At 38.8% G+C, this 14,678-nt stretch overlaps 1 protein-coding gene across 1 annotated transcript; it reads left to right on the forward strand.

Annotated features, from left to right (window-relative positions):
- The first annotated feature begins 13,025 nt into the window (after positions 1-13,025).
- LOC115910592 (proline-rich protein HaeIII subfamily 1-like) lies at positions 13,026-13,799 on the forward strand. The gene has a single exon (XM_030960843.1). The coding sequence runs from the start codon at positions 13,026-13,028 to the stop codon at positions 13,797-13,799; it is 774 nt and encodes a 257-aa protein (XP_030816703.1).
- The last annotated feature ends 879 nt before the right edge of the window (positions 13,800-14,678 follow it).

Genomic DNA, 14,678 nt, shown 5'->3' on the forward strand with positions numbered 1-14,678 from the left:
ATACCCCATACTCTGTGGTCAGTTAAATTTTAGGCAGATGCTCTGCGAGATCTCTTACTATGAAATGTTCTGTTCTAACTAATTCACTCCACTGTGATCCCAGCTGCTTTCCTTATGTGATTGGCTACATAGAATCTATTGCTAGCTTCCTCATTTTGAGGAAATAGAAAAAGTAAATTATTAATGGTATTCAAGTTTATTTATTTTTGCAACTTTTCTTTCAATCTTTTATTTGTCCTGTGCTATGGAGTTTCCAGTGGTGGTCAGGCAGATGTAAATTTCAACATTATCTTTATATTAGACAAATATTTGACCTATTTAGTTTTTTCCTTTTTTCTAACCAGTTATTCTTTTCCTAAACAAGTTTTTTTCACATAAATTTAAAATTTAATTTTAAATTTTTATTTACAAAATTCCTTTATGTATAAAATCAGAGACATAGTAAGGGGAATTATGAGTCTGCTGTACCATATTTTGTATGTATTTCCCCACTGCTCAAAATGAATCTGTACATGCATTTTAACCTATAACAGATGGTGGGAAAAGAGCAAATTATGAGTATGCTCACTGGTATAAATCAACTTTATTCTGTTCAATGAAAATTCCACCTCTTCCAGTATCTTATGTTTAATGGTGCTGCTATCAATGTTCATGGAAAGCATAAAAGCACAGTGAAAGCACAGGCTGGCATTTCCTCTTGCAGCTCTTGGTTTGGTCACTTCCTCAAAGGAAATTTTTATGTTTTATAGCCCCAGAGCCCTTGTTCCTGGATGAGTCTGTCTAATACCTCCTGGGATTGCTATTCTTTTAACCTTCACGATATCCCAAAGCAATTATTTAATTGATTTATTTACTTATCTTATTAAGAGTGCCTTTTAAAAGAGATGTTATGGCAGCTGATAATTTTACTCTTTTCACCCACTACCGTGGTTTTGGGAAAAGGGCAAAAAATTTTTCTGGGTCAACATGCAACTACTCAAAAAAATTCATAACTTCGACTTTCCTTTTAAACATGGTTGTCTTTCAATGAAGATTAATCATAGCTTTCATGCTAAACAGTCCAGAAGTAGGCAGGAATAAAATGTACACCTTTTTTGTTTGTTTTTAAATTCCACTGGCTCAACTTATCTAAAACTTAGGTGCCAATCTGGAAAAACTTTGTCTTTAGCTGAAAGAGAAAGAAAACTCATCTGACTGAAAAAAAAAAGGGCTCTATTTTGGAGGAAGCTGCTGTAACCAGCTGTTAGGATCATTACAGCCCAAAGTGAATCTGCCACCCATGAATATTTTAACTACACTGAAGAGTTTTGGGTTTTAAACACATTTCTTATTTCCTTTAGTCCTTGAAGCATTTTGCATATTTGAAAATGGCCCAATAAATCACACTCAAATTATCTAGAACTTAATGTAATTAAAATTTATGAATTTATATTGTGTTTTATAGGGGAAATAAATTTTATGCCCTAGAATCCCTTTTTGAATGTAAATTTTACCACTGTACACAACATTTTTTGGTCATAATAATGGAAGTATATTGCGTTTAACATTTCTGCAGTATAATTCTCCCTCACTAAGTTCTTTGGAACATTCAGAAATTTTTATCTTCAGATAAACAAGCCTAATTCCTGATGAAGCTAAGAACCACACTTAATACTGGCTAAATTACAAAGAAGAACATTTTGTCTGATAAATGCAGCTTTTAGTCTGAGCATGAGTTTCCCTCAAACAATTCTTGCGGTTGACACGAAGACCCAAATACTGATTATGTGAGGGTTTATTTGTAAAAGTTTTATTACTTACAGTCTGAGCTATCCTCTTTGATTTCCCATTAAACTTCATCTGTATTTAAACATTAAATAGCCTAGGTGTCATTTGTCCCTCAGGCACCAAATTTACATAGAGCATGTCCATACTGCTGCACTCTTTTCCTCTGCTAGACAGAGCCCTCTCATGTGCGCTTTCTTTTGGGAGAAGTCCTATCTGAGAGGATAATCTGGAACAAGCAAAAACTGTGCCACAGGGCACAGAATGCAGTACCCTGTTCCAGTCTAGACTCCTGCATGTTCACTCTTACTGTAAATGCAACCCTCAAACAATTAACAGTATATCAAAGAGTTTTGTTCTTCAGAACTGAATGGTTGTTTTCAAACTATTTATTTAGACTGCTACAGTTCAGTATTTGGCTTGACATCAGCAAAGGACAAGCCAAGCCACATGGTATTGCTTATTCTCCTTGATGTGCTTTTTTGGGTTTTTTTTGAACAAACAGTTGTGAGTAGAAGATATAGCTATGAAAAAAAAAAAAGAAGTCAGCGGTCACTTTAGTTCTCCCTTCACCAAAACAGAAACATTTAAAAATCTTTTAACTTAGTCTATTTAAATCAAAATAATCAGTGTCAGTTCTTCATAGCAATTTACCTCTTCACACAAATATTATGACTCCATTATAAAAAACACAAGTCAATTTTTCTTATATCAAAAGGTAGAAAAAGCTCTATATGGAAAATGTTCATGAGTATTATATAAAAAACCAAGCAGCAATGACAGTGTTCAACTTCTGAAGATCTGAGGATTTTGAAGATTGTTTTGTAGCTTACATATCCAAATCTAACTGTAGGGAGTTCAGAGCAGAATGAATCAAATGGGAGGTAAAGCTCTTAAAAATTTCTGTGCATTCATTTGCCCATTGATGCTCACATTAAGGTACTGATTGTTTTTGAAGGAGCGTAGCACTGTACTCAATGCAAAAGAACAAACACACAGGATCAGCACTGGGCTGGCTTTTCCTGTTGTGATGTTATGACCACTGTGATGTGCTGCATTGTCTTCCTACACCCAACAGGCACCAATGTACACAGTGTCAGAGCTGCTGTCAGATCCAGTTCTCAGCAAGAGGGGAACTCTTTGTTTTTACCTCTAAGGAGGAGCTGAAATGATGGTAGCACAATGCAAGCCTGACAAAGTCATTTAGGAGAATAAAGAGAGGTGGGATGTGGCTACACTTTGGATGACAACAACCTCAGTGGTGGCTTCAACTGCAGTGCAAATAAATAAGGAAGAGCAAACACCAAGGTCAGGATTCACTATGCAAAGAAAAATGCCTACATTTAAATGCCAATGTATATTTGCATGGAAATTAGACATCTCTTCTCTTATTAGAGACAGTGGGGATATCCATGGGATGACTCAGTTGCCAGCACACAGATGTTTACTGCCAGCAGAGATGCTCCAAGCCAGGCTGGCTGTGCCTGCTCTCGTTGCTGCTGTAGAGTTCCTGTGTGTCCCTCCTGTGCAGCTGGTGTGGGTGGTGAGAATGAGCAAAATGTGACTGCCTGCCCCGGCCCAGGCAGGAGAGCCAAACCCTTTGTCAGTTCAGTCAGTCAGGTCTGGAGCCTCCAGCCAGTGAGGTGCCAGAGTGTTTGTGAGCAGAGCAGGGCTCTGACCTCCACCATCGCCCATCCAGCTCACATGTAATAAGGGCATCCTCATGTGTCTCGACCTGGACCTTGCACCTGACCTTGAAGACCTTTCTCAGGTGCCCACACACTGATACTTCCTGCTCCTTGAGGCACCTGAGAGAGCTTTGGGCTCCCATGTGATGTAGTTTGTGGGAGACATCTGACTGGCTGGTGTGACAGCCAAAGCTGAAACAAGAAACCACAGGGCAATGTGATCAATGACCTGAACCCAACTTTCTGCAAATTAAGAAAGGTGTTGAAGAAATTCTGTGTTGCATTGAATCTTTGGCAGGTCACGCTCTAACACTGTTTTCCACTTGGCAATTAATTTTTCTCCCTGGACCCCATGTTTTGTTCTTAATCTCTATTTCTTCTCTTTGCAGCATCTGCAGGTTTCCTCATGTCCCAGACCCAGTCTCACCCTGTTTTGCATCAGCCTCTCTCAGAGCCTCACTGAGCTCCTTCAGAATGAGTTTCAGAAGAATTTTCCTCGTGGAAGTGGTACACCTCGTGCAGTGCATGGCCATCTGCACCACTGTTAACAATGTGTTTCAAGCCTTCTCCACCTCATAGGCTCCCAGGGACATACTGTCCTCCTCCTCCTCCACTTCTGTCCTAAAGAAATATTTGAAATGGCAGTCTCATCTGTAAAGTTTAATGAGATTATATGCTTCCTTAGCATGCTGAGATCTTCAAATGACATTTCGCAATGAAAATTAAGATATTTTTGTTAAAGAAAATAAAAGAGAAATAAAAATGCTGCAATGATTACGGCCTTCAGCATGAATTTGAGCTGAATCACATGCTCTCCTAAACAGTATAGCTTTTTCCCAAAAAAACTGAATACATTTTTTGTAATCTCACTGCTGAAACAAAATAAAAAAGATGATGTAGACCAGCTCTGTACATAAGAGAAAAGAAAAATTTCTTGTACCAAAGCAGGTTTGGACTAGGAGAGATTATCCTTGGCAAATGAATGCTCTAGAAATAGAAACAGGATCTCCAAACTCAGACTGTGACAGGAAGGTTAGAGATGCCTACTATCACTTATTTTTCATAAGAAAACACAGTAATCAGGAGGTTTCTCATGACAATAATCCTTGAATAAAATGGAAAAATAAAAAGAGAGAATTAAATCACACATTCCAATCCCCAATACTACTGGTTGTTATCCTTTCTCCAGTATTCAATGGCAACAAATCCCTTTTATCAGGCCACCCAACCTCTGTGTTGAATTGTAAATGTTGTGAAAAGTGACTTTGTAAGAGGTGAAGTGAAGAAAAAGCTCTGCACTAAGAAAAAGTTAGTGCTCTTCATAACTGAAAATACTGCATAGCTGTTATTCACATTCAAACAAGGGAAGTAATTTCTTTTCAGAAGCAAAGTTTGGACAATTTGCAAATTTAGAACCAGTGACAGAATTGTGTGGAACACGAAAGTGATTTCCAGCTGACAAATGAAAAACCATGATACATAGTACAAAGCAGCATTTCAGTCACTGGTTGTATAATTAGGAAAAAATCTCATCAGTTTAGGTTAAACTGTCTTCTGAGACATCAGTATGGCTTTTGATCCTTCTGTTCTAACTTTTAAGAATGTGTTTTCAGAAAATTGATTTTCACATTGCAGGACCTTATTTAAAATTTGAAGCAAGTACAAAAAAATTTTTACAGTAATTAAATGCATTAAAACAGTGGAGCAAATCAATTTGGTGTTTGGAAAACCTCTACTGCATTTGCTATACAAAGAAAACATCCCAGCCAAGTGAATGTTCTTTGCTCCAGCTTTCTAATCTGCAGTATTACTGAAGCTAACTATGCCCTATTTTGATACAGAAACAAAAAAAAGTGTTAGTGAGATCTGTACTTAATGAAATGCGTTACGAATGAGTTGTAGTGCCTTTTCCAACTGCTAATTTGATGGCAATTTGCACGATGCAGTGTGCATTCTGCATTGTGAAAATATATTTGGATAAAACAGATGCAACAGCTGTGACATTTTGTGCATGTCTAGAATGTTGGGATTCCTTAGAATAGTCCTCAACAAAATGGGTGCTGCTCATGCCACCATCCTTGGATGACAATCCATAGTGCTGAAAGCCAGGCTACATTCTTCAGTTTCCTTTTATAGGTATTGGATAAAATCTTGGCTACAGTAAAGTCAAGTCAAAATGAAAATTACCGTGGACCTGAAATGGGCCCAGGTTTCTCTTATGAGAAAAAAAATAACCCAAACCTGTTTTACTTAACACCTATATTTGAGTCTGCATTTTTCTTATTTACCTCCCAAAATGAGTCTGCATTTTTCCTATTTACCTCCCAAAATGCAAGTGCATTGTGCATTTTATCAAAGCAACCTGAGCTGCTTAGTAGATTATTAGAAACAGGTTATTGATCAATCTTATGCTAAATGCTTTGTTTGTATGTGTGTACTCACATGATGGCAGTGTTTCCTGCATTTTTGTACTGGTTTAAAATAAATATTGTTACACTTGTTTTATTTTAAGTGTAAAACCAAAAATATGCCTATTTACAGCAGGACACAAAGTTATAATTTGTAGAGATTTTGTGGGTAAAGAAATCTACCTTTCTCCTGGCTTGGGTTATTCCATAACTTTACATTCAAGTTATATGCATGAGATAATAGTTGGCACAGAATCACAATAACTGTATTTAATTATAAATATGTTCCCAATATTTTGGATTATATATGGAAAAAATATTGAAACTGAGGACTGATTGCTTCAGATATTTATTAATTGAATATGGGTTATTTGTTAGAATCAGTTCCAAGTTAGTAGTAGTGACCAAAAAGTTAACAATTCTGTATTCTGTTTAGGAGACTTACTGGAAATCAGTGCTCTGCTTCAGTCCCCAGTGTAGCACAAAACTTTCCCTTGCCCTTTGCAAAGCTGCCATCAACATCCAGGCAGCTTCCACCAAGGCTTGATATGCCACTGGAAAAACCAAGAAAGGAAAAAGGAGAAGTTATTCAAGGTGTTCAACTACAATTTACAGTTTTTCTGTTAGTGTTGCAAAATCCTCAAGGGAAGTTTTGGCTTTAAAGAGCAAGAAAATTTGTGGAGTTGTTAATTCATGTTTGGAAGAAACAAGCAGTATGATAAGGATTTAATTGTGAAATGCTTCTCAAAAGAAGAGTATGGCTGTTTCCTGCAGGTAAGTGTGAGACAAAAAGTACCTTAGGAAATTATTAGGTCGGGTAGATTAACGCACTCATCTCAAGACTTGTTATACAATTTGTAATATCTAAATTTTTTTATTCAGAATTATTTTATGCCATTCATTTTGCTGTTTTGCCCAACGAAAATATGCTCAATGGATGATACTTTCAGGAATAGCAACTTGGAATTGCTCATAGAGGGGCCATCCATTTTCCTGCATAAATGCATCCCAAAAAATGTGACTCGTGTCATTTCTGTTATGTAAATATTACATTTAGCCAGTTATGCTGCAATGATTAGGTATCTGTGGCTAAATTAACACATTCAGAAAAAGAAAAACATTTATGTGTTTGATGGCATTCTGTTTTTTGTCTCTGATTCAGTCTTTGTTCTGCCAAAAGTGCTGGAGATAGCAATGGAATTTGGACTACGTTCTGATTATAGCTATCTGGACAAATCTGAGCTGCATCCATTCCAGTTCAGGGAACATAAATACCCTTCATCTTAATGGGTATTTTTCTAACCTATCCCGCTGAAAAATCAAATTAAAAAATGGAATTTTTTAGAAAACAAATCCAGAGCCATTTGTCATCAGAATATCACCAAAATAAGTATTTGGAGTGGAACTTGATTGGACAAATTGTGTAATGGACAGTTCAGTGGGAAAGAAAAGGGGGTAGGTGAAGAACCATTGCTGGCAAAAGCAGACCCTAAGCCCAAAAGAAATAAAAATTTGCAGATATAACTACCCTAGCTGAAATTACATCTTACTAGGGAAATAAATTATTGTGTCTATTCTTATTCCTTAAATGTACAGTCCAAACCTCTCTTTTGATTTTTTCCCCATGAATTTCTGTAAAAGGGAAAAATAGTATCCCAGTATGACAGTTTCCAATATTCAAATTTTGAGACAATTATTTGAGTCTCAGAATTTTCTCTTCTACTCCTTTTGACTCCTGCATAAAGCCACAGCAGACTATTGCTGAGTGTATGAAATCAGTGACATAGTGGTGTCCTAGCAAAAAAGGCATTGAACAGCCATACATGGGTCTCCAAGTTAACCATTTCCATGCATTTAGTACTTTGTAAAAATAAAAGGAATGTTTAAAATTAGGGACAGAGAATTTGGTTTCGTTATAGTTCTTCTGGCTGATTTACTGACCTGAAGTTAAATTCCACTGAACTCCCTTGGAATGAAATAACTCTTTCCATCTCTAGGATAGGTTGAAAAAATAACCACTGTGATTACTCTGGTAAATCAGTACTGTCTGTGGTCAGGATAATTTACATTTGCATCCATATTGCTTCCGAAGGAAAATTTTCAGGAATTATTTTTTGATTGCTTCTCAATCAGTTAACCCTTTCCCACAGCCATATCCAAGAAGTGACACCAGACTGAATGGTTATTTAAAACATTTGACTTCTTTAGGACCTATTATTGCACTGGTAAATCACAGGTGCTTGTTAAAATGAGAAAAGGAAGATAACAAAATATTTTTTATTATCAGTGCAAGAACATGAAATTAGACTTTTTCATGGCTTAGGACTGTTTCTGGTGTTCCAATGACCTTACAAGTTCTCTCCCCAGTTTTGTGTGTCATGGCAGGAAGCACAATGCCAGGCCTGCAGTTGTGACACTTCAGTTCACAGTTTTCCTTGCTGAAGTAAGTCAAAGTACATATAAATGTTTATGTACTGTCAAAGTACTTAATAAAAATAACAGCACGCAGTAGGCAGGCAACCATACTATAAACTTAGCTTTGTACCTTACTTTCTGCTCTCACTTTACATTCTTATTTCTTCTCTTGGCATCCTTGGCAATGTGACACTTTTTCTCTTTCTCTTGTTCTATGTCAGACTCTCTAAACACTGAAATCTGTTCCAAGCCTATATTGGTAAGAAAAAATTTAGTGACATACCACTCTAATAATGCTAACGGAGCATTGGGTTTCTTAGAACTTGCCTTTTCCAGTTACGTGATGATTCAGCACAAGTATTCAGCACAAGTCAGTGCTCTGATGTGCTCTGATGACCCCAGGGTGGGGACAGAAACATTTCTTTCGACAGGAGATTGTTTCCTGATAGGGCTGGTCATGCACAAGACTTGTGGTTTTAATCCCTGTCTGAGGGCAGGTAAACCAAGAACCAAAAATTGACCCATGGAAGTGTTTCTCCCAATAACTCTGTTCCTTGCTTGTGCAGAAGTTAATCTCTCCATTACAGTCCACTTATACCTGCCAGATGTTGTCATTCATTATTTACAATTTCCAGGCTCATTATCAGACCATTAAAGCCATTCATTTTAAATCTAGATAATTTTAAAATATTCTATTATGAAATATTTCATAACTATGTGAACAATCAAAGACTGTTCTGTTTTTTTCCTTTTTTTCTTGAAATAAACAGGAATTTGATCGATATCATATGGGCTTGCTGTCTTTTTGCATGAGAAGAATTTGTTCTGACAAATATTCAGTTGGAGTTTTTGGCTGCTGAGGTACACTTTGTTTGTAAGAATTTCCATTACTTGCTTTTATTTTGACAATCAGGGCATTTCAAAGTTCTGATCCATTCTCAAATAAGGATCTTCTTTTGTAATGAAATTGTTTTAGAAAGAGAAGCACCAAAATTACGAAGTTTTGCTAGAGTACACTGTAAATATAATAAAAAATTGTTCTGTTTGAATCAATACATTTTGGGCAGTTTGGGTATTTCCAAGGAAAAAGACATGGACTTCATAAAGAACTACTGAAAAGATCCTATATAGAAATATACCTCTGACTGTGCAAATGCTCTGGTTGAACAAAATCCTTGAAATAAACATAGCGAGTTTGTGGATTTTCTCATAAACTACACAATATCTTTTACTAAAAATCCTATAATGATGACTCCAGGGGAACATAGATATTAGATCTTAGGTTATATTTTTTTGTCATTCCAGACACTGGTTTTTTTCTGTTGTGGAACTGGAGTTGTTGTAGGTGTTGTGCTCAGTGTGGTTTAATTTGAAGGCGAGCCAGTGCTTTGTGTCTGAACTGCTGTAACTTGTGCATGGTATGGTCATTTTTAGATGGTGTCAGTGGCACATCTAGCACATAGCATTTAGAAAATGGCACAATTCTTGTTAGCCACACTTCTAAAGGGAGAGTCTTCCTTTGTTTGGAGAGCAGTGCCAAATGATAATCCTGAATGTATAAGGACAGATTCCTGAAGCCCTCAATAAAGAATGTCACACTCAACAATATGGATTTTCCATCTCCTTGCCCTTGGACAGTCTCAGAAATTAAACTATTTCAGATCTCAATTTATGGAACTTATTTTTCTCCCTTAGAGTCTTACCATCTTCACCAACAGCTCTGAACTGAAGCTGGGTGTTGCACTACCAAGTTCTGAGAGCTGGAGATTTTTATGAAGTGCAAAGTCTAACACATGTATTTTCCTAAAGTTTTCAAGAAGAATGGGCTAAATTTCAGACTTGGTATCATCCAGCAGTATCTGCTGTGTGGCACTGAGGAACAACGTGAGTATGGAACAGGGAATAGAAACCATAATCTTCAAAACACATCCAGATGCTTGATATCCTTCAGCCATAAATGATAGTGTGTTGAGTGGATAGCACTTGCCCAAATACACATCCCTAGCACAAGGAATATCCCCAGAAATGATTTTTCTCTTTTCCTTTACATATTGGATTATTTATAGGCCTGCTGTGCTAAACAGTGCTCCATAAGGCAGGGAAGGGCATGGTCTTCTAACTGCTAAAATTCCTCTTGATATTTAACCTAGATTTCCCTTTGCTCATTTTTGTAAGTAACAATAGTTTACATTTACTTTAAACTATCAGAACATGTACTATGAAAGGAAAATGGGGCAGACTGGGATCATAAAATGCTGATAGTTAGCGGTTTTTATATCACTGACATTATCTGGACTCAAGAGTTGGGTAAATGGGAAAAATATATTCCTTAAATAGCCATAGCCTTCTTTATTATCCAGGATTCTTTTTAATTCCAGATTCAGGATTATTTTTCAAACAAAATAGTCAGATTCAAGCAAATGTCTTTTGCTGTGCCTAGAATTATTTTTCAAACAGTGGCTATTGTTCTTGGATCATGGCTGTGGACATTATCTTACTTTCTTTTAATGCTTCACCTTGAATAGAAATAAAATCTAGTTCCAGAAACTGTAACAGAATGGAATAGCTTAGGCAATAATGAGCATGAAGAAGAAATGGTATTATCTGGGGAAGCACAGTTCTATCACAGTAAAGCCAGGACATTTGTCATTTTCTACTTTATCATATAATAAATTTGTAGTAAGAACAATGGAACTTGGGCCAGTGTGTTAGTGACAAAACCACACTGCAAATAGGCCAGATATCCCTTTCCTTCTTCTGTCCCTTCCATAGCTCAGGCAGGGACCTTAACCAAAAACTGTTGCTTTACTCATTTCTTGGTAGATTTGCTAACAAGAAGCTTTACCATATGAGACAGAGAAGGACAGTGACAAGCTTAATCTAAAAACCAGGTAATACTTATGAAATTACAATGACAAAAAGTGAATGTAGCATTAATATTTTGGTGTTTTTGGAGAAAATGACATGTAATATCCTCCTGAATAACCTTTGGAACAAGATATGAATCTAAGCAGAGGAGTTAAAATAGAAGGGACAAGCACCTATTATAGTAGTTCATTTCCATCTCTTAAGAACAAACATCTATCCTTGCTGCCACAGACCAGAGTACACAGCAAGTAGCAGGAAATTCAGTATTTTTCACAGACATGATTGTAATAGACTTTGATTTTGTACCAAGTCTACCTTTCTTTGGTAAGTTGACAAAACAGCAGGAACCTCTATTGACAGAGGAAACCTTCCTCCCTTGATCTCCATCACACTGGACTGGGACCAAAAGTCAGAATTTGGCAGAAAAACACCTAGAAAAGATCATTTTGTTCAGAGAAAGGAAACCTTGTTTATTTCAGCTCCAAGCAGAAACAGACTCTGGCCAAGTCTCCAGGACATGCTATAAAAGGTTGCTTTAGCAGCAGCTGGAGTTTGCATGGAGGAAATATAATGTGATACACCCTAAAATCAGGAAACTTCAGATTTTGAGGACATATGTTACACATTGCAGGCATCGTACTTTATGTATTAAGGTAGTAAGAAGCATATATTACCTGTGCTGTTATATAAAGCTGGACTTTTAAAAGGTTAACCACATCATTTGATTTATATAAAGTAGTGTGAATATCCAGCATAACTTGCTGTACATTGTGCAAACCTTAATCACACTGGGTCAGAGACACCGAGGTGCTGGCAATACTCCACATTCTTGAAGTGTCTTACACTGCAAGTGACTTATACCAGCAAAACAAGCCCATAGACCCAGCAGACACGGCAGATCAGCCAGGAATCTGATACCAGCTGGTTGTACTTTCATTTTTTTGCTGGATTCCTCAGTTTATTAATGATTCATCTGCTCCGATCAACGAAAGTTGACTACGCATGGAACTGTTGGCAACAGCTTTAATGGGCTTCAGTTATCTGAGCCAGTTAGCCAGAAGGGTTATTAAATGCTTGCAGACTACTTATCTATTCATAGAGGAAAAATATTTAACCGTTTGTCTTGCAAATGCAAACAAATCATGAAGATGAAGAATATACTTGTATCTGTTTTAAGGGCACTGTACAGTTTGTACAACCAATTCTCTATAGGTCCATTTTTCTTCTAATTATCCTGATTATTTCTGCAAACAAATAAGTGGGCTAGGTGAAGAAATAATCTGAACCAATCCAAATATCATAAGAATTCATGTGGAGTGAAACAACTGGAGAAAACTAAAAAGGGAAAAATTACATTTTAATTATTAGCAATGATCACAAAAGCACTGACCAGGAGATTGGCACTCCAAATCTGACCCATTAAGGCAACAATATTAATTCCACCAGCACTAGGTCTGGATAGTATTTTGTAGTTCCATAAAATCCCTTTATCTCTGTAAATCAGGCATGCCACTTGCGACTCAGTTTACTTGTCCATACCTGAATTCACTCAGACTACTAATCTCATGAATTCAAGACAAGGCATAGAGATTGAATTGAAACGCATTAAATTTTGTTTCAGCAGGTTTTGTTTGAAAAGATTTTGTTTGAAGGGTTACACAACTGATTATTTTTTTATCAATTCTTGACAAAACAGCAGCTTTATTATCTTTATGTATAGAAATATAATTGCAAAATGCAGCATTTTCAGCTCTGACACCTGTTTGCCCTAATAGCAGTTTTCATAGTATGAGAAAAATAAAATTCATAAAAGCTGCCCTCATAACCTGTAAGTGCAGGTCAATTTTCAGCTGATTTGCCTTTTTTTTGTGTATTATTTGTAATGGCTGAGGGCTTTTTGTGCTGTCGGTCCAAATTCACTAACCGGAACCCGGGCGGCGACACCCCGGAAACCCAGAGGTCCCTGAGCCCTACACCCCGCCCGCGCCCCCTCCTTAAACCACCCCCGGGAGAAAACGGACCCGGGGCGCCCCGAAAACGCAGGGGCCCCCGCGCCGGCAGGCGGGCACGGAAGGGGCCGCGGCGCCACAACGGGGGCGGGGGGGGGGCCGGGCCGCGGCGGGAGCGCCGGCAGGGCGACGCGGGGCCGCAGCGCCGCGGGAGAGGCCGGCCAAGGCACGGCCAGGGCAACCCAAACCGACGAGCGGCGAAGGAACGGGCGAGACCGGGCGAGAAGCGCCCGACGGGACCAGCGCGGCGCCCGCAAGGGGGGACCGGGGCGGCCGGGTGCACCCCCCGCAGGGCGGCGGGGGCGACCAAAGACGGATCAACAAGCCAGCCGGCCGCGGGGACCGGCCGCGGGGCGGGACACATCCCCGAAGAACCCGGGGCCACGAAAGAGGCGGGACAGAGCCGGGGGGGCCCCCCGCCGCGGGCCGAGCCGCCCTCCCCCCTCCCACCCCGCCCCCCCCGAGGACAACAACACATCCCCCCCCCCCTCACTGGCCGCGCCCCCTCCCTCCGCGTCCGCTCGGGCGGGCGGGGGGGGGGAAGGAAAAAGGACCACACGGCGACCCAGGGCCGGGGACCCCCGGCGGGGGAGGGACGCCCGCGGGCCGGAGACCCAAGACGGGGACGAAGAAACTCTGATAAATAAAAGAACAACTAGGAAATATTTCCTTTAACAAGCCCCACTTTAAATTACTGCATCTGTTACAAGAGACTGAGAGAAAAGCAACTTCTATTTTCCATCATTAACATATATAACAGGAATGTAGTTTGTTTAGCTAGTCTTAGGTGCAGGATATTGAGGAGTTATTCAGTTTTCAGTACTTTGTTTCATGCAGTAGAAAGTTTTTATGTATTCAGAGAAACCCTACTGGGAAAAAGGATTATACAAATATTATTTAAGCTTTACTTCAAAGATTTAAATGAGAATAAAATATACATTTTGCATGTGTCTGTGCTGGCTAAATTAGAACCAATAAGTTTTATTTTATTTTATTCTCATTAAAATATTCCTGCCATTGCTATAGTATCAGACTGGCTTTCTGACTTCTTTTCTGATTTTCTTCCTATGCAATTTATTCTCCTGATGTTCACAGATGCATCTGGCAGGGGCCAGAAAGAAGGTCCATTTCTGTGCTAGATTTGTGAGGTTCCACTCAAACCAACAAAGCCCCAAAATGCAAGTGACAATGTCTTTTTGTTCCACACTCAAAGTACTGCTTTATGCCAAGGAAAAATGGCAGGAGAGAGACCTCTGGCAACACCAGCAAGTAAACAGCAGCAATAGCATAAATCAAAGGAGGAGGAAGGGATCCAAGATCAGCCATAAGCATTTGAACAGAAAGGGTGAAGGACTGAGTCACTGAGCTCCTTTTGAGCAATTCACTGAGAATGATTTGGAATTAGCTGTTTGCCTGCTTCCTGCATAATCTTCCTGAGCACTGATCCCAGGGCATTTTAGGCCTCATTAACACACAGAGACTGCATTTGCTTGGTCACAGTGAGGCTGGGCCAGATTATAAACGTT

The sequence above is a fragment of the Camarhynchus parvulus genome, chromosome 1A, assembly GCF_901933205.1.
Source record: "Camarhynchus parvulus chromosome 1A, STF_HiC, whole genome shotgun sequence".
Taxonomy (NCBI): Eukaryota; Metazoa; Chordata; class Aves; order Passeriformes; family Thraupidae; genus Camarhynchus; species Camarhynchus parvulus.